Here is a 20,694-nt window from a genome sequence, read left to right as displayed (position 1 = left end):
TACACACCTGTAGTTCAGCTTGTCCTCAAATTGAGATCAGCTGCTGGGTCTTTTGCAGCTAGTTCACAAGAGTTGCTGGTTTACAAAGAAACTCAATGTGATAAAAGAGCTGCAAGGTCCTAATGAACAGCTGTAGCATTGCCTTAATTTGATTTTGTCTGTGAATGTAAGCAAGGAGACAACAGCCTGAGGTAATTCAAATCCTCTTTTAACTATGCTGAGTTGCAACCATGCATTAATCTCTCTCTTTTGCATTTGGAATACATGAAAATGAGGACAGCTCACTGAGTTGGTAACCGTATATGATGCCTTTTGTGTCTGTATTATATTTTTATGTCATCTTGGTAGCAAAAAACATGTATTCTCTCATGGATATTCAGTGCTGTGAAAGTCTTTTGCTTAACCTCAGGCTAGGGGGCTTTCTTGATTACATGTAAAACTAACTGAGTGCATTGGCACTTTCCTGAATCAGAAATATTGGTTGTAGGCTGATTTCAGATGTAGTTATGCTGATGGTCTCACTGAAATCAGTAGGCTTGCTCGCTTAAAGTTAAATCAGTGCTTAAGTATTTTGGTGGCTCTGCAGCTGTAAAACTCCTTGTGCTTTGCAGAATCAAGACCTTTAGGAACAAGTTGTCCGTGCAACAAACACCTGTATAATTGGAGCCTTTATTTGCTATTGTGCAAAGAGAAACCAGGAGATTAAATAAAGTGAAGATTCTGAACTGCCTCCCAGTAGGGTTACTCTGAAGAGACTCATAAGTAGTCATGATGACTGCAGGCTGCCTTGTGTTTCACATTTAGAAAACAGATTATCCAAATTATCTACCTTGGAGATAAGCAGTGCGGAAAACAAATGATTTGGAGAATCATATTTTCTAAACTTCCTGTGCAGAAGCACAATGAGTGCACTGATTTAATGGTTCGCTAGAAATATGGAGCAATAAATGGTATTTTGAATCATGAGTAAAAAGACCATTTCAAATACACATAAAATATTTAGATTATACACCATCAGTTCAATGTATATAACAATAATCAGCAATGATAATTCTAAGAATATTGAATTAAACTGTCAGTGGTCTAATGCCCAAGACCCTTATTAAAATTAGTCATTGATATCAGGGTTGGTTAGTGAGGCTCTTAGAGACCTTTGTGGGAACTACAGAAGCTGGTCCTTGTTCTCCATAGCAATAACCAGAGGGACTAAGAAAAACCTAGGAGGGTGCCTACCAGAAAAGTTTGCTAGAGAGGTTTTTTTGAAGAGTAGGATGATACCTTCTCCCAATGCAGAGAGTATTAGATAATTCACCACTGCAGCATTTTTAGCTGTGTTAATATAAAATACAGTTTTACAAGTAGACCCAGCAAAATCTGGTATTTTTAAGGCTTTTTAGGTTGGAAAACAGACTTAATACAGGGACTGCGCTAACTAATTTGCTGAATTAAAATCAAGCAACCATGCTGAATCATTTTGGTCTAATAGTTGACTTTGAGTTGGTTTTATTCCCATTGTGAAGCCTGCCAGGAATACGTGCAGCAATTTTTGAGTGGCTTCAGGTTTCTGTGTCCTAGAGAATCTCCTGGTTTTGATTCATGTTTTCACCAACTTCACGAGTACCCGCTTCAAAGTTCTGTGCTCTCCTGTGTTTGGAGAAGGGTGGTTAGCAGAAATGGTGATGAGATGAATGATTGTCCTTCAGATATGCAAGGGGCACTCAGCTCTTTGTTTTAATGCAGCCAGCTATTGCAGGGGACTAGCTCAGACAGTAAGATGAATCACAGACGGGCAAATGCTTGCAACTGAATCTGTAATTGATGATATGTAGAAAAAATAACCCCCCCCAAAAGGTGGAGGTGATATAGTTCCTTGAACAGCTGCAGCTTTTCTGTGTTTAGATGCTTAACGTCTGGGCATTTGTTCTTAGAAGTTCACAGAAGGGAACAAGTCCATAACATAAAATCTGTGCCTTTTATCTCCATCAGAAGTCTGTTACCTACTCTTTCAGAGGCAATGCATTCATATGCCTTTGTCACCTCAAACCAGAATTACTACTGTGCTTTTTACCTGGGTCTCTGTCTTAAGGCATCTTAAAATGTCCTGAAAGCAATAATACGGAATTGCAGAAGTTCATGACATCTTTACTTACAGTCTGCGCTGTCCTCCACTCAGTTTCTAGGGACAATCCATACCGCAATTTTCACTATGAAATACTAAATCATTTGGGTATTTGGTGTCACCAGAATCCACTCTCTCTGTCTCTTTTTGAGTTCTTACAAAGCTGGAATAAGCTGTGATTCTTAAACTGGTAGTCTGTGCTTAATAGGGGCTGCTGGAATCGGACTGCCTTCAATCTGGGGTCTTTCTATTGAAAAATCACTGCTCCTATTCTATCTGTACCTGCATTTTTTATGTTTATATGAGACAAAAAGTCTGTTGGTCTTTTCTGGTGTTCTCTGCTGTGAAAGCTGAGTGTGGGAGAGAGCAGGTGTTTTTCTGTTTATCTTACTCCCTGTCTTAAAGTCATAGTTGATACATAGTCACTTACAAATCTATTATTATTTCTTCCTGTGCTCTCTCATGGATCAATCCCAAGGCAGCCAAAATAAGAATTAATTTTTATCTTGATGCAAATCATTGGCTGTAAAATTTGCATTGATAATATCTGCACATGTACCCAGGGCTTTGGAATGGCAGGCTTCAATTACCTTCCTCTGAATGTCATAGCTTTTAGACTTGAGACACCAGTCATACTACTCATCTTCAATAATATTACAAGTAAGTTAGTAGTACTCAGGAGATTTATCAGCCTGACTTTATTTGATCACTCCATTTTCAGTTAACATAGTCACCCCAAACAGTGCATTTCCAGAGGATGATTAGATTGTTTCAGATGGTTAAAGACTTTGGCCTTCTTTGCTCCTTCATTTTACAATGCACTAGGAACCTTGTGCATTTTTATATAAACCTATAGAAGTCTAACACCTGTGCCCCCTAATTTCCTTTGCAAGGCTTTAAACATTTTTCAGTTGTTCTTAAATGAATTAGTATGTACCGTATAGCCCGCCTAGCACTCAAGACAACTTGGCATGGTTTCCAGTAGTTCTGGATGGACAACTACTTGTGTTTTCAGTCACAGAAAATGTTTTCTTTCCTACATGCCTGATGAGGGAAAAGACTAACAAGGAATATTACAGGCTGAGATTTCAAAGATGACATGGATGTAGATGCACAGCTCCCACTAATTTTAGCAAGAATCATGCTTCTAAGTCCTGTTTTGAAAGTCTTAGCTATAGTGTTTGCTATTTTGAAAGGTTTATGGGTTGTTTTTTTTCAGAGATCAGCCTAAACATTTTATCATCCCTTCCTGAAACAGTATTTTGAAGCTTCGTTTGCTCCATATCATAATATCATGTCTTTGTTCTCTTGTTCTTTCAAACTTGGCCAAACTGTTAGACAACACATGGATACTTCCTTTTTATTTGCTACCTCAATAATAAGAGCACTCATCAAAGTTGCAGAGGTTAATTTATCTTTTTTTTTTTTTTTTTTTTGGTGGGGTTTGGGACATGTTTGCTTTTGTGGATCCTCTGCTTAGGAGCTTAGTTCTTTTATGCTTTGCAGAAGAATAGTCTATGTGCCTGTCTCAAAGGCAGAGCTGCCATCTCGACAATACAGGCAAAATTGAATTTTGCTGTCCAAAATATGAGGTATGAGCTAGAGCTGGCCTGCCACGATAGAAGCTGGGAGAAGTCAGAATGTAAAATTACATGGAGGAGCGCAGGATCAGCACGCTCTTACTGCAGCCAGCAAGTAGTGCCTCCAGCCTTGCTCCTGAGCAGCTGCTGCTGCCCTGCACGTTCACGTTCCTCCCACAGCAGAAGCAATACTTCTTGCTCTTCAGGGCTTTGGTGCAGGCAGCAGGTTTGGGACTGGTCTGTCCCCCCTGTCCACCAGCACATCAACACACAGACTATTTGATGTTGAGGAAGTGCCTTGTCAGCTCGTGCCTAGAGCCACTCAAGGCTGCGGATTCCCCTCGCGATCTAGGAGCCTGTAAACTAAGATCTGCAATGTTCAAGTCTCTCTTACGCATACAAAAACTTATGACTTAAAATATTTTTAACACTTGTATTATTCTGGAAATGTGAATCTACAATGCAGCTGTGATGAGATGGACACTTTCACCAGAATGAACACACTGGAAAAACTAGAAAGACGTAAATAGCAACTGTCCGGATACTACAGTAGAAATAAATTGGAAGCTGATCATAAGATCCAAGTGGGTATTTAGAGTTAGTGTAAATAGAAATACCAAATTAAGCAAATAACATGTAATTTTGAGATGAATTGCTCTATGAGCCAAGCATAAAACTTTGCACTGGCTATGCAGTGTATGATAACAGGAGACTAGGGGAGACATTTTAAAACCTAAAATCACATAAGAAATTCCAAACCACAAAAAAGAATATTTTACTAAAAGTCACACATGCAATATGATCATAAACAGAACTGCAGTATGGTTAAAGACAACTCTAGCTTAAGAAGAAGGTTTCCATTATCATGTAACCTGAAGAAAAACCAGATCATGCATCCAAGTTTCAGCTATACCAGATCCTGATTGAAGAAAATGTTAAAATCACCCATATAAGCCTGCCTAAGCACAGGAAAAATGAACGCTTGTCCTAATTTTTGTGTTAGAATGCACTGCTAATTCCCTATTTACCGCTTTGGTTCTGGAGTATGTCCACATAAAATAACTTGCATGGCTGGGGCTAAACCAGTTACTCAAACACACAAAGACAACAAATGGGACGACAATAATGGATTTCTGCTTTATCTGTGATTCATGACAAGGGCCAAGCATGCATCCAGATGGAGAAATTATTCAGAGAAGACGAAAAAGACCCCAGAAAAGGAAACGGAGAACTGTATATCGTCTTCATTTAAATAATGAAAGCCATAAGAATTAATAAGTGCACCAAGCTGTTGGAATAAAATTGAGAAAAGAAACAGAGCTCTGCAAAATTTCCCCCACCAATTGAATATGACATAAATAATCTTAAAACGAACAATGACTTCATTTTTGTTTCGTTCCACACTTCACTGATGTTGAATTAACGAATGCCTTAAAATAGATTTCTCCATGTGAAGTTGCTTTGAAAAGTAGCACTTGCAAGAATAATTTTAAGCTAGCGAGGAAATCACAAGTTTAAAGAAAAATGCAAGCCTTTGCAAAAATGTTTTGTGATAGTCTGCACTTTTGCTAGTAAAGAAAGCCATGATCCTTAAACATGACAAAGTTCAGGCATAAACCCGATTCTGTAAGTGCTACGTAACTCTCTGATGGAAAGGACTGTAGCAGGGAGCTTGTTCATGAAACACAAATGTGGTTTCAGCTATTTTTACTGGATTTCCTTATTTATCTCTACAAGATGTTATAAACTAGTTGTTTTACTTTGCTCCACCCGACCTCACATGTATCAAATATCCAGACGTAGAGCTGTAAGGTACAAGACTAATTTTAAATTTGAATATGGGATGGCTGCAATCCCCATAATCTGCTTTTAAGACTGAAACATTTCATTTCAGCAGTAGGGCTCCCTTTTCCCCATGCGCCCCCCACAAGAGACCTTGTGATTTTTATTTTGTAATTTTATTGTGACTTTTGTGATGTCACGCTGTTTTTCTTAAAAGCATGGCCATGAGAAAAAAAAATTCATGAGAACCCCAGCTTCCATTTAAAAAAAAAAGCAGGAGGAGGGAATAGTTGAAATAAATCTGCTCCAAAATTCAGGATAATAATATCTAAAACACCTTTATGATTCTTATTAGGTTACAAATTTTTTTTTTAATATTTGGGACTGGAAATAGCAGAATAACTTTTGCTGTTGTTGCTGTGCCAGCAAACACATTTATTTCTAATATAATTTTTTCCAGTTACATAACAAAAATAAACAATGACGGCAAAGTGACTTTTCTTCGCTGTCACTCTTTACACAGCTCTACTTGGGAATCTAAAATAATGGGCTTGTGAAATGCACAAAACAAGTTTGGAGGAGTATAAATGGCTGATTTAAAAGAAGTATAAGAAGAACTACGCATTTAAGGTAAATGTGCAATGTTGTATTCACTGAAAATATTTGACTGTGTTCTCAGGTTAGTTACCACTCTTCCTTAATTTATTTATTTACATCAGTTTCAAAATGAAACATTAAGATACCTTATCACCTATCAAAATAACTTTTTTTTTTTACTTGTGATTTAGTTTTCTCTTTTTATTTCCAGCTGAAAATCATTTGGTCTGAATTAGAAACTCATTTCAGTTTCAAGGAACCAGATCTTTCTTTTGACAAATTCACTCATCACTGAATTTCTTGGCCATGTGGGGTCCTAAGTCACACTCCTTCATTTGAATATCTAATCTTTACATTATTACACACTGCCATTCTGTCATACTTTTTTTTGTTAGATGCCAAAAATACCCCAACAAAAAACCCCACCCTAACACAAAATTTCAATCCTGACTACTGTAAAGGCTGAGACAATATATAATTTCACACCCATTTCTGTAGCTTGGGATGCCGCGATAGATTTAGGCCCTTTTTTGCATGTGGAAAATCAGTGCTTTGAGGGCCACTGCTCCTTCCCCACTACGCCGTATGCCGCACGAGCTTGCGCTGTGGAGTGCTGACTGCTGGAAAATGGAGGTGTCCTACACAGCTGGGCTGCCGCAGCCCTGCCTTTTTCCACTAGCCTCCTTTTGCAGGTAGAGACCATGGTTGGTTCCCCTCTCGCATGGGGTCAACAGCTTACGCCGCCCCACGCCACAAGCCTGTTTCTCTGCCGAGCTGCAGTGGTTGGAGGCTTTGCATCGCAGCAAGCCCAGGCTGACGTCCACGCTGACGTCCACGCGTGCGCGCGCACGGTTCCTGGCACAGGTGTCCCCTCACAACCTTGCCGTGAAACTTCGAAGCGCAGGGAAATGCTTCCAGCTCAGGTGCCGCCATCGGGGAACTTCTTCACGGTGAGCAACTCACCGAGAAGGCCGCTGCAGGGGAGGATGGAGTGTGCTGCGCTAAATGGAGGGCAGCCGCCATCCTTTCTGGTCAGGCATCAGTGAGTTTCTCTGTTTCCTAATCTGTGCCCTAACGCTCACAGTAGACACAGGAACAATCCCCATCTTTCTTTCTAATCGTAAACTAACGGTCTCTGGGACACCGACTGCTCCTTCCCCTCCTGCGCTTGGGTACAACTGTAAGAAAAACGCCACCTGGGAGGGGAAAATGTCGCCTCCCGCGCGGGGGCGGGCAGCGCGGCCTCTCGCGGGCCTCCTGCGCCCCCTGGCGGCGCGGCGGCGGCGGCGCGCCGCGGGGCCACCACCGCCCCCCCGCCAGCAGCCGCTGCCCTGGCCGCCGGCTCCTGGCGCCCAGCCTCTGGCCTCTTGAGGAGGCATAGGGAGGTGGGAGAATAAATAGGGAAAGCGAAAAATCGGAAGGAGAAAAAAAAAGATTTGATCTATCCAAAATTTTCCATGTGCCCCATTACTGGTATTCCCCAAATCCCCTTGCTCCTGCCGGCCTCCACGCTCTGCCCCCAAGCCCCTGCAACAACAGTGTTGTTTCAGTTCTTTCCCCGGGAACCTACACTGTCACTGCTGAAAAATTTCATTGTACGGCTTTCGGGCAGCAAAACGCATTATTTTCCTACACAATATGTAACCTACAGTCTGCCTTGAGTATACAGTCTCAGATTTTCTACCAGGTCCTCAGGTGCAAAATCCACATGGTAAGGGAAAGGATGCTGGCCTGCATCAGCTATCTATTTATGTTTCTTAAGTTGATTAGGCTTTTCTCTGGTTTGCTTTTACATCTCAGTTGTTTCATTTGTTTGTTTTCCACTTATTGGTTGGATGGCATCCAGGCAGTTGTAAACTGTAATGTCTTTTTGGATTATGGATGGTAAGATTTATTTTTTTTATATACTCTCTTATTCTCAGCAAATATTACAGTTGTCTGTAATAAATGCTATCTGAACAAGAGAAAATAATTAGCTCATATCCACATGCACTACTTCTAATTTCTTCCCGGCAAACAAAACAAATACACCAGTCCATATCTTAACAAAGAAGTTAGTTATCTTTAAATACTTTTGGAACATGTACTCAACACCATACCAGGCAGAAAATATACAGCCTGATTTTCATTTACACAAAAGCCAATTTATAATGCTCAGGAAGCCTTGCAAGGCTTAAAGCAGATGTCTGCACCCACTTAAAGCTTTCTTTCCACACCAGAGCTGTGTAACTGGATAGTTGTTCAGGACTTGCTGTTGCTGAACCAGGTAAGTGTGCCACACCTAACACCTGACTCAGGGTAAAACTATGGAGATGGCATGTTTGCATAAAGATGCATGTATTTTCTTTTGTGGCAATAATTTTCATGCATTTGCAGACCTTCACTTTGAGTCTCAGAAAGCATGATGACAGTGAGCTATAAAGAGACCTTGTGATTTATTCTCTTGCAGTGGGCTCAAATTTTTGTCCTCTTTTCCTTCCCCTGTTTGCATAGATCTAAATTGTGATTAATACAGAAGCCATCCGAATACAAAAACACACCCTACTATTGTAAAGTGTGACTGTTCAATTAAGTTGAAATTGGCTAAATAGTAAAGAATTGTTTGGTATAGTTAGACAAACTCATATACGCATATACAGAGACTTATTTCTGTAGGTAAATGAGTAAAAATCATGAGCTTAAGGACTTATCTTCATATTGAAATCTTCATGACTTTGGATGCTATATTCAAGTGGACACAATGAGAGAAATGGATTCATCCCCTGAAAGGGACAAATACAGTCTCTGCTGGAGGATCAGAATGTCTCAGCTGGACTCCCTAGTGAAATGGGAATAAATCTCCTTCTAATGGAAACACTGACATCCAGAGCATGTGTTTGCCATAGCCCTGCCATCTCTGAGAAATAAAGACACATGCTTGACTTGTTGTTGAGTTTTTAAATTCCTCCTTGTTCTTCCAAGCCATATTTGGGGAGCTTTTCAGAAACAGGAGGGCTAAACCCCAGGAAAGAATATTCCAGTTCCACTAGTGTTAAAATTACAGGGACTATAAGACAAGGATAAGGCATCTTTGCAGAGTAAAGCAGAGAGAGGACAGAAACCTGACAGTATTTATTGAGGTAAAGCTTACAACAGGAGAACTTGAAGGTGCAGTTGCAATCTTTCTTCTTGTAAGGTGTCCGTTGGTATGAACTCCTTTGCATTCTTTAGCTTTCCTTTCCTTCAAGCACAAGGGGTACAGTTCTTCTCCTTTTTTCAGATGAAAATAGTGACAATAAGGAAGAAGGATGAGAAGCATGCTCTCCACGAGACCTTTGGGATCTGCTTGTGGAAGCTTTGAGGAAGAAGAGACCTGCACAGTTGGTTCAAGAGAAGGCGGCAGCAAAAATCCATCACATGACAGACAGACAGACTGACCCACTCTTTAATGTGGGTGAGTGGGTATCATTCCATGAGAAAGCAATATTGATTGTGTCCTGGGGTAGAGAATGTAAGTACAAGGAGGCCTTCTCAATCTCTTGAATTAAATGAAAAAAATTAATTATGACAGAGCTTTTATGCACTGCTTCAAAAACGTGAGACCTCGGGGCTTCTGACCTACTATAAGTAGCAGGTCAGGAGATCCAGGTGCTAGGACCAAGTTTCTCTCCAGCATTTAGGTATTTCCTTTCTACCCATAGCACTGCTTTAAAAACATATGAAACACTGAAAATAGCAGAATCTTTGTTGGAGTTAGGCCTCTGTTGCACTTGCACATTTAAGGTTATTTTCCAACATGACTTTTCCTCCCTCTTTCCTCCTTTGTTTTCTGACTTTTCGTTTTCTTCCTCATGTATTGCCTGCTCCTTTCCAGTCTTATTCCACACAGTCCCTATTCCCAACGCTACTAATCAATTATTGTCCCAACCCCCTTCCTTCCTTGTTATCACCTCATTTTAGATCAGCCACTGTACTTACAAAGTAGATCTGTGGCAGACCCATTAGTGAAACTCAGATGTCTCTTTAAGACCCAAGCTAGTTTTCAACTGCAAACTCAGTGTTTCCTCTTTCTTCTCCTGCTCCTCCACCTCAAAACAAAAGCCCAAGCAAATGTTACAGGTTTGATCCTGCTCTTCTGCTTCTGGAGTTCTTTTTCTTATCTTGTTTTGTTGTTTTTTTTTCAGGTGTTGGCAAAATTTGAAGCTGCTGCCACGCATTTCATTGTAAAAGACTGATAATCTCCAAGTTGCACAGAACCTTCATGATAAACAATCACGGAATGGCAGCTCAGGGTAAAAGTAGCATTTTCCTTGGTATATTAGGAGCTGGGTGGTCCCTAGCCCACAGCTGGGTCAGGGGATACTCGGGATGAAATTTTTTCATACAGATTCTTTGAGGGATTAGCTGGTATATAATAATAAAAAGTAGGGCAGGAAGGGATCTTCAGAGATCATCTCCTTGGCTCAAGCCAAGATCAGTTTATAATTAAACCACCTCTGAAAGATGTTTATCTTACTTGCTTTTAAGAGCCTCCAACAATGGAGATTCCACAGGTCTTTTAAAGAGTCTGATGCTTAACTATTCTTTCCTTAGAAATCGGCCCTAATGTCTAACCTGACCCGGACTGTAATTTTAGCCCTTTACTCCTTGTCTAGTGCTTCTGTCTCTTCTTGTAGCAACCTTTTGCCTATTTGGAAACTGATATTACATTGCCTCTGATTACTCTTCTCCAGGCTATTTTTCACATCCTCCTTGTGTAGACTTCAAGGGTTTTTTCTGCTGTGTGTATGTGCTTGGTGGAGGGGGAAATCTACTTTGCAACTACGATGGCTGATGAAAAATAAGAATGACAGTAAGGGATGAAGGAGATTAGGAAAAATCCCTGTCCTTCAGTGGGTCTGCATCTTTCCTGAAGTGCAGTGCTCACTATCATCAGACACATTCCTTTAACTGAGATCTCACCAGTACTAACTGGAGTCAATAGATGACTTCATGAGCGAGATATGAAACTCCTTTTCACATACTCCAGTGTAACATCTTGGTTTTCCACAGCTGTGCAACACTGTTGACTGATGTCACTATAATGTAAGAGATTTTTTTTTATCAGTTTACAGCAAAGTAAGACAGTCATAATTTATTTTGCATTCTTTCCTCTGCAGCTTTTCTAAAATGCTGGCAATAAGGCTTATAATGACAGCTGAAATGTGGAGGTTCCACGCTGCTTGCAAAATGCACTTCTGCGTATGCATACAGCATGTAACCGTGAAGTTACTTTAAACCTGGTACAGGTAGTTTGTGAGTTGTTAGTGGGTAATGAAGCTCTTTCTGTTTGAAAAGTGGGTAGAATTTCTCTAGAAATCATCTTCAGCAGATGGGAAAAAGAAAATCTTTCTAAAGAGAAAACATCTTTTAAAACTTTATCACCTTTTTCTGATGGTCATTCTGCATTTCTCCGCTCCCCTGCGTGATCCCAACAGTGTGTTCTTGCACCTGAAAACAGCACTAAGTATTCACCCCATCCAGCATACCCTTCTGCTCTCTGGCATCCTTTTCTCCTTCCATTAAGTGGGAATTTTAAAAGCATCCTTCCTGTAAAGTATTTCTTCAGAGAAACCCAGGATTACAAGTGGGCCACAGTTTCCTTGCAGTGCAGCCCTGGGGCTCATTCTGCAGCCTCAGCTCTACTCAGTATCAGTGAAATTATCTGTGACTTTATGATGTGGCAGTTGCATGGAAAAAATGGCTAGATAAAGACAAGTATGTCTGCTACATTTGAAATATGCCTTCCATGCCCAGCAGTACTGTGTGATTTTTTTAAAGTATTACTTTATAGATTTTTTTATACATACATGGATGCAAACACCCACACTTATCTATGTATATGTGTCCACTTGAAAGTGCTTTGTTTAGTGAACTCTCCTCATTTTGCTCTCAGACTAACATAAGAAAATGAATGTTGTATTATACTCAGGCTTCAGTCCATCATCAATATATACATCGATATATATCATCAATGTAATCTCTCGGGAAGGAAAATCCTCTGAACTCCTACGTGTCATGCTATGGGGAATCATGCTACAAGATCCCCTATGGGGGAAACAAGTTGTAGCACCTTGAGGGGCTGGAGTGGTTGCACCTGCCTCGTGAAACAATAAGCCAGCTGCTGTTCTCTGAGCATAATGAGTTGTTCTGTCAAGATAAAAGATTCAGAATATGAAACAAACAGTATTTTTTAAAAAGACATCTGTGTGTCCTGTCATAACCCCTTCAGTGCTACCTGCTGCATGCTTCTAAAGAAGTGGGCCAGGCTAGGGATTTTTGTTGGCTATAGAGCCTTCTTTTGATTTGAATTCTCTTTGCTAAAATCAAAAGCAAGTAGGATTTTTTAATGGTAGGGATAGGGTAGGCAGAGCAGCCCTTGTCTTGTGTGCAGGTACATGGGGCTTTGGGGTGAGAGAGGGAGTGTCACACAGGGTCTGTGGTTACTTGTGAGAGATGGGTTGGCAGGAGGGCAGGGGTGGTCCCAGGCTCACCTGCAGGACAGTTTGTGGTGCTCCAGGGGACGCTCACAGGGGAGTGAAACCACCTACAGTACCCTACATCACTCATGAAGAGAGATGGTGAAGGCAAACGCAAACAGGAGAGGAGTTTGTAAAGAACGCCTCCATATGTAATAGGTGACTTGTATCTGCAGAGTCGGAATGATTACCAGGAGCAATACAAATCTGCGGCAGATGTATTTACAATTTGTACTTGAAACACAGGCCTGGTTGTTCTTACTTTGCATGTATGTCAGAGCGCTTCCTTATGTGGAATTACTCAACGTTTACAAGTCAGGTGTGATTCAAGCTCTGAATAGATCAGTGGTTTAATTTAAATTAGCAGCGACTCTGACAAAGCAGCCTTATAGTCAGCAAGAAATGACTATGCCCTGGCCAACCTGTTCTCTGTCCAATCAAACAACCCAGATTTGGCCTGCTAGTATAGATGAAAGTGTATTTTGAAACAGAAATGAATGTGTTAATTCTGGAAGAAAAAAAAAAATTGCTCTTTTTAGTGAGTATATGAACACTTGGCATATTGGTTTTTTTTAAACCAAGATGATGCAGAAGTAAAGAGGATGCCGTAGACAGTAGAGGGCAGTGTGACCTCAAAAATAAGCTCCAAACTGGGCCACAGTTGTACCTATTTGTCAGCACAGTTGATGGGACGCAGGCAAACGCGTTATTCCAGCTGAAGGGGGGCCCTATTTGTTTCACAGTAGTTCAAGAGACTAGAGTGGTGATGGGAAAAAGTAAAGGGGGGACAGACTGATGGGTAGTGTAAAGCCATGATGCCTACAAATGAACTATATTTCCACATGGAAAATTGAAAGAAAGGGATGAATTCCATCAAGTTGTTTGACACTGTGGCACATATTAATGTTTTGGGAACACAGCCTTTAAAGCCTGATTTGGGTGCTGTTAGTAACAAGGTTTCAGAATGTGTAATGAAAGCACACAAACAGTCAGGATCATGATTTGAGACAGATTATCGAAAAGTTAAAAAGTTGAGGAAGGAGATGAGGAAGACATAAACTGTTGCTGTTAGTCACCAACAAGGACTTTATATGGGATTTTTCAAAATCTTTGTGTGTAAAATTTGTATTACCTTTTTAGTTTTGTGTGGGTATAAATTAAAGGGTTTGTAGCCTCCGTGTAATTTTTTTTCCTCTTGATAAGGTCTCTGGCAAAAATACGAGAGTTACCAAGAAAGGATGCCCCGCAGCCCTTGAAGCGACCATGTTAATCACTTCAGTTTGTCACAAAGAATTCACCCTTGCTCAGTCATACACAGGAAGCAAACAACATTTCCCGAGCCACGGCTTTGTTTGTCATTTAAGGAGTGTTTGATGTGTAGGACCATCTTGCCTTTGGTCCGATCTGCCATTTTGCTTAGTTTGCCAGAGGTACTTTCTGTCACTGTCTGTGGATAATTAATCTGCCTCTTCTCTGCCTTCATTAGCCAGGGCAGTAAAGGATATACTGAAATCCCCACTGACATGAATATCAGGGTAAGCAAAGGGTGAAACATAAATAAACTTGCTAACATCTGAACAGGCAAACTTAGACCCTGCCACTGTTTCTGATACAGCTGTCCGTAAGTATTTCACAGTGGCCCACAAGCTTCTCTCACTCTCTTGCCAAAGTAGATTTGCTAGTAAATCTCCAGCAGCGTAGGTTTACTGACTGATATAGCAACGTATTTCAAGAGCCCTACTGTTTCTCACATCTAGCTGCTCTGCCAGTTGTTAACTGAAAAACTACTCTGTGAGCACTTCCAGATCATTTCTCCTCTCATGTTCCTGTTCTAAGTCCATTGCTGGCTTTCCTGTATTTCCACCATACATGGTGTCCATGTTCTCAATCTCGCATAGAGGGCATCTGCCATGAAATAGAGTAATAGCTCAGCCCATCTTCATATGATCCTGTTCTGTTGTTGTCACTTAGCTCCTGCTTGTCGCTGCAAGCTGTTTCCTCCGTCTTCTCTGATGCATCTTTTGGCAGCAGCTACTTAGAGACACACCAGATAAACACTGACTCCACAAAAAATGAAGCAAAACCATGGTGGCTAGTAAATCAGGTCAGGGTAAGCTGGATCCATCACTTCAGCTTGTAATAGTGAGTTCTGTGGTCTTCAGATAACTTGCTCTATAATTTGCTCCTCCAAATAGAAGCATAACGAGATGCAGTTGCTGTGGCTGTGAATCATGGCATCTATGCCAAATTAGCATGACTACTTGCTGTGGCCAAATGCCACGCAGTCAGAACGTGGAGCGTACAGCAAGAGATCCTCATTTTGAAAGCTGTAAGGAGATTATATCATGCAGAGGAGTTAAAAGTCCTCAGAACGGTGAAGAATTACAGAAACATTCCAGGCCCCAGTTGGGAGGAGATGATCACACTCCACGTTATAAGAAGGGGCATTGGCAAATCTCCCAAATCAGCTGCTCAACAGGGCAAGCGGACGGCTGTGCTGCTTTGATCGTTCTGTCTGCAGCAAGGAAGGAAGGGTAACTGGAGATATGTTAGACCTATGAGGTTCCCAGTGTAGCTTAATTTTTTTCCTGATATTCATAATATTTCTTGTTCCTTTATCTTTAACCATTTTTTTTCAGAGCTGCAGGGAAGCATTTAAGGTAGCGTGAAAATGGTACTGGAAACTGAAAGCCAAGAAATCAGAAAAAGTCTGGTGGAGAGTAATTGGGTTTTCTGAGTCACTCATGTTCTTCAGTGTTATTCTGGCAGCAGGCAGTTTGAGACTTACAATCATCTTTATAGAAATGAAGGAGGTAATTTCTGTGTCAAAGAAAGAAGGGTCTTCAGGACCTCTAGTTCTAAAAATGTGACTTTTTTTGTTGCCAGGGAAGGCAAGCTGGGTAAATTGTTCTCATTTGTTTCTAGTAGAAACAAGCTTTTGCTTGTATGAGAAGTTAGCCATACAGACATAGATGTTCCAGTTCTATATAGTTTTATACATATATAGTTAAAATGCAACTGAAATTTTAAAAGTGAGAGAAGATAGATGTGAACAGAGATGTGCAAGTAGAGATCAGATTGCTGTATTACTAACTCACCAGGAGCATATTTTTTCTCTCTTCAGGATACAGGCAATGCATGTTTAAAGGAGTTAGCTCAAGGGGGGATGTTCATATCCTGCAGAAAGAGAGCTGCCCCCCACAAAGCTGTTAAATAGGACAAGATACACACTACAACTTGTTTGCCACTACATTCTGCTCTTTTTTCCTGGCAGATTCCTCCATGTACAAACTCCAAGGGCGATCCTGCTTCTTTACTTCTGTTTTGAGAGACTCCTTAGCCTCCTGCACTTCTCTTCAGCCTGACCTTCACAGGAAGAGGTCCCAACTATTTCTGTTCTCATAAAGTTCTTTCCTTAGGTAAGAATTTGTCTGCTCTGTGACTGAAGCTCAAGTAGGATTAATAATGAGTTAAGTCAGATATGGCCATATGGCATGGAGCTCAAAATGCTCTAACTGCCTGGCTAGTTACCTGAGGCTCTGAGCTCCGCATTGCTGCAGTTATGTTGCTGTTAGCACTCAAATGGCTAGTTTAATGCTAGGTTGGGTACATCTCATCAGGCAGCAGCCACACAATTGTTTGCTGAAGAGACATACTTTCCAGATTATGCCTTCATTGCATGCTAACCTTGGATTAAATAAACCAAGGGAAGGGAGCCTGAAGTTCCATAACTTGCTACAATGCAGTCCTGCTATTATTAAGTCTGCTGCTGAATGTGTGAAAGTGTGGGGGATCAACACAAACTTTGCAGAAGCAAAGCCCTGTGGTAGGTGGCAATGGCAGCCTTGCCACAAAATCTGCAGAATATGCTCCGAGGCAGTGCTACTGGAACAAAGCAGAGCAGTACAAGAAACATTATTATAGATATAAAAAGGGAATTCTCTACGGGCACTCTTATCCAGATTACCTTGGGAGAGAGAAGGGGTTGGTATTGGTAATAAACTGCAAAGTGAAGGTCTCACTTGAGGCAAGAGGAAGAGTGGGAGAACTGGCGGCAAGAGACAGTACAGAAGATGAGAATGAGTGGAGGAAAAGAAAGCAAACTCTGGACTATTTGGTGACGAGGTGTGCATGTCCAGTGTCTTGAGGAATGAACACTGCTAGAGAATATGTAGGAACGGCCAAGGCAATGTGTTTTACTGGTGGGGCCTGATACCTGAGGACTCTGAGTTATCTCCGTTGACCGTGTGTCACAGCCACCATCCAACTCGGCATCCTGAGGTTGCTGATATCTGGCAGAGTGATTTGGAAATACGAAGAGACAGCCTAGAGATCATGGAAAACATGTGGTCAGAGGGATAGGGAAGACCTAGCAGAAACAGGAATGTTGTGTTCCGCGATGTGCTTTGTCCTGGGACAGCAGAAAACTGCAGAGCAACATCTTACGGATTTTGCTGTCCCTGGACAAAAGAAGTTAGGCTAAGCTGATTAAGACGATGTCTCTCCTATGGCCTAGTATATATCCTTCAGCACCCTCAAGAGTTGAGAGAAATCACATTTACTTTCAGAGTTATCACATTTCCCCTGCCCCCCCCCGCTTTTTGTTATAAACAGCAAGGTATGTGCTGGCTTATTGGGATCACTCCTTTCGCTGTGATGTGCAGGATTAGTAATGAGCTACTCTGTATGAAACATGATGTTGGAAATAAACATAGCACTTCTGAAAAAATATGCAGCTCCTGCGATGATATAAACCCAAGGTTTATTTCTTACTACTTGTGTCTCTTACAGATTGAAGCAAGTGTCATTTTATTTTTAGAGGTATACTGCTCTACTGCAGCTCTTTTGAAGTGGCGTCGACGGTTTTCTTTAGCGATCCATAGTTGCTGAATATGGGCACCTTTACGTTCAAATGTGATATTCCATCTTTGCATTGTTATAACAACTTTTAAAATCTTTAGAGTTGTTTAGTTTAGTAGTACGTGCCTTTGTAATCAGGTTCTGTGGGTGGTACCTTTTGAAATAATTTGCCTGAAGAGTTTTAATAAAAGAAAACAGCCTGAAGGTAATTGATTTGCTGCAGGCTGGAGCAGGCCTAGTTAATCTCAATCGTCGAGCCATCCCACAGCAATTGTTTGAACCTTAATAATCTCAACCCTTCAGGTTCATAAGTGTTCCATGACTCTACTGATTTTGGCAAAAATTGAAAACAGGTTTCAGGAGTTAAAAATCAGCAGAACGTATCATATTACTCTTTTTCTACGCCAGTTACACGCAGAACTCCTTAACTATCTGGAGCCTTTACATTTCAATCACTCAGCCAGCAACAATAGACTCCTTTAATTACTAAATTTATGACAAGGCTACACGATTAAAATCAAATATGAAAAAGAGCAGATTGTGGAACTTTTTCTCTTGGAAAGCAAGTGGGAAAATAGTATGGAGTCTTCAAACATTCAAATGGTGTTACTTTCATGCTTTCATTCATATTTACTATATAATAAGCCCAGATAAATGTTTCTTGAAATATTAAACCGCTACAGGTAATTCACATTAGAAGAAGGACCTGTGTGCTCAGGAGACTGGCTGTTTTGTGTAACTATATAAGCCGGCCAAATGAAAAATACTACTTCTTCCTTGCTCATTTTTTGAGATCAATGTAACACATGCCCTTTGCAATTATCTCCCCAAAACAGCTGGGGGTAGAAGGACCATTTTCCCTCAACAAGCAAAGAAATGTGAAGCCAAGAGTACCTGTGGACACACAGGCCCTCTGTCAGTCCCACAGACTTGTTTGTTTTATCCAACTGAACCAACCTGTATCTTTATACCCTTATTGCGGTAACAACCTTCCTACTACCACAAAGACAGCGAAGGCCGTCCTCTTCTCATATGTTCGTTACCTCGGTAGCTGAATCTGGACCAAAATTACCTTCCTGTGCTAATAATACGCCAACTACATATTTGTTAAACACCTTTTAAATACTATCTTAGTACGGTATTTGCCGCATAAGGCTCAAACTTTGTGTTTCACAGGATAGGATTCATAAAAATAATTAGGAAAAGAGATGAAAATGAAGAATGTGAGTTGTAAACATTTTAGGAAGAGTCACACGCCTGTTGTGTCAGAGGAAAGGGGTGGAAAGGCCAGGAAAAATAAGGAAAGAGTTGAGCGGAAAGATGATGCCAAGAAAACCCAAATGTGTAGAAAGCTTGGGAGCACAAACACAGAGAGAAATGAAGAGTGCGCAGGGTCGAAGAAAAGCCTGAAGACAACAACGAAGAGCACCTGGGAAGCAAGGAATACGTGTGGTCAAGAAAGAACTTCCAGGGGAAAAACATAACAAGGGGACAGAGAGGAAAGAGTGAAATGGATCCGTTTGGAGAGGTTGCAGTTCATGAAGAGGTTATACTCTGCTATACTTAACCCATATTATCAAAAAGTGGTAATTAAATGAATATATCCCTATCGGATGAGTCACTGTCTGACCACTGTTGTGTGCTGAGCAAAAAAAGCATGTGCAGCAGGAGGAAAGATAGTTTTGCTGTAGCTGGGGCTTGTCTGACAGCTGCGTTGTACATTCACGACCCTGAAGAGAACAGCCGTTCCAGCTGTTAGCACGGGAGCCACAGTCGTTGCTGCCTGTGAGACGCTGAAGATGACCTCTCCAGGGAGCCGTGAGACGACATTTCAGCTCTCGAGGCTCCGCGTAACACAGGGCCTCTGCGCAACAGGGCCTCGTAACCTCTGCACCCAGGGAAACGCTTTGGCTGGAGCGGCGTGTTGCTTGTGGCCTTGCCCGACCGGGAGCCGCCCGGGGCAGCGGGCAGCCCTGCCGGAGCCCGCGGGCCTGTGGCGGGGGCCGCTCGGGTGTTGCCACCTCGCTGGCGCACGGCAAGGCAAACCCGCGTTGGAACGCCAGAACGAGGAGGAGGAGGAGGAGGAGGAGGAGGAGGAGGAGGAGGAGGAGGAAGAGGTGTTTTCTGTGGCTGGGAAGTCCCTGAGACACTTTCTGGCAGTTAAAATTTTGGGAATGGGGACGACGACGACGGCACTCCAAGAGAGATCTCCTGCCTTTCTGGGGCGGGCTTCATTTAACCAAGACGACGTTTACAAAGCGAAACGGCTTAGGAACGGGGAAGGGAAAGACAACGGAGCAAAGCACCGGAGGAGGGGACACGGGCAGAGGAAACAGGACGCGACGGCAGCGCAGGGGCAGGGGCAGGGGCGGCCCCGCCCGCGCGGGGGCCGTCCCTCAGGGGGAGGTGAGCGGGAAGAGCCGCGCTCCCGCTGCCGCCGCCGCCGCCTTCTCCGGGCCCGGGCCCTGCGGCAGGCCGCGGGGCAGGCAGCACGTGCGGCCCGGTGCGGGGGGAGGGAGCCCGAGCTCCCCTCCGCCGCTGCCGGGCTCCGGGGCGGTGCGTGCGTGAGCGGCGGGGCGGAGCGGGGGAGGGGGGGCGCTGGGAGCCCTTACCCGCCCCGCCGGGGAGCGCCGCCCCCGCCCCCACGTGGCCAGCCGGGCGGAGCAGGCGGCGGCGGCGGCAGCAGCGGCAGCGGCGGCGCAGCCCGGCGGAGTAGTGACCGGCCGCCCCCTCGCTCCGTTACTACGAGCCCGCCGGCGCCGTCTCCGCCCCGTGGCCTCCGGGCCCTGCCCGGGGGGTGGGGGAACCTCCTCGCTGAGGACCGCCCCCCTCGCCTCCCCTCCGGCGCGGCACACCGGCCCCGGCGGGGACTATGCGGAGATGGTCGTCCCGACCCGAGGCAGGAACAAAGAGTCGCCGCCGCTCAAGCCCGGGCAGCAGCAGCACCAGTCGCCCGGCGCCAGCCCCGGGAGCGGCCGCGGGCGCCCGCCGCACTCGCCCGGCAGGCAGGTCCCCGGCGGGGCCCGCGCCATGCGGAAGGGAGGCGGCGGCCGGCGGGGAGCCAGGAGCGACCCTCAGAGACCCTGCAGGGAGGGGCCGGCGGCTGAGGGGGAGCGGGACGTGCTGGGCCGCGGCCCCCTGAGGCTCCTGCGCGTCTGCAGAGACCGGCTGCGAGGTGAGGTGGGGGGTGAGGGGAGGGAACCGCCCCCCTCCCCCAAATCCTGCCCCTTCCCCGCTCCCTCTGCCCCCGCTCGGCCGG

At 43.4% G+C, this 20,694-nt stretch overlaps 1 protein-coding gene and 1 long non-coding RNA gene across 3 annotated transcripts in view; both read left to right on the top strand.

Moving 5' to 3' along the window:
* Window positions 1-16,842, top strand: LOC148057565 (uncharacterized). Its single transcript, XR_015706972.1, has 5 exons — window positions 1-191; window positions 6,005-6,111; window positions 9,338-9,511; window positions 10,242-10,349; window positions 15,850-16,842. It is a non-coding gene; the product is annotated as an uncharacterized LOC148057565 (long non-coding RNA).
* A 3,051-nt stretch (window positions 16,843-19,893) lies between these two features.
* The window catches only part of DPY19L1 (dpy-19 like C-mannosyltransferase 1), a 53,341-nt gene continuing 52,540 nt past the window's right edge, over window positions 19,894-20,694 (top strand). Inside the window, exon 1 of one of the 2 annotated variants that reach the window (XM_087767713.1) lies at window positions 19,894-20,610. In XM_087767713.1, the coding sequence (XP_087623839.1) occupies window positions 20,316-20,610 (295 nt within the window). In that variant the 5' untranslated portion in view covers window positions 19,894-20,315. The remainder of the gene's footprint in view (window positions 20,611-20,694) is intronic. The other variant, XM_087767727.1, reaches the window with a different exon arrangement.

The sequence above is a fragment of the Nipponia nippon genome, unplaced genomic scaffold, assembly GCF_047370975.1.
Source record: "Nipponia nippon isolate SJK-2023a ecotype South Korea unplaced genomic scaffold, ASM4737097v1 scaffold_1, whole genome shotgun sequence".
Lineage (NCBI taxonomy): Eukaryota > Metazoa > Chordata > Aves > Pelecaniformes > Threskiornithidae > Nipponia > Nipponia nippon.
Note: the sequence above shows the minus strand (reverse complement) of the source record. Positions and strands in the feature narration are given on the sequence as shown.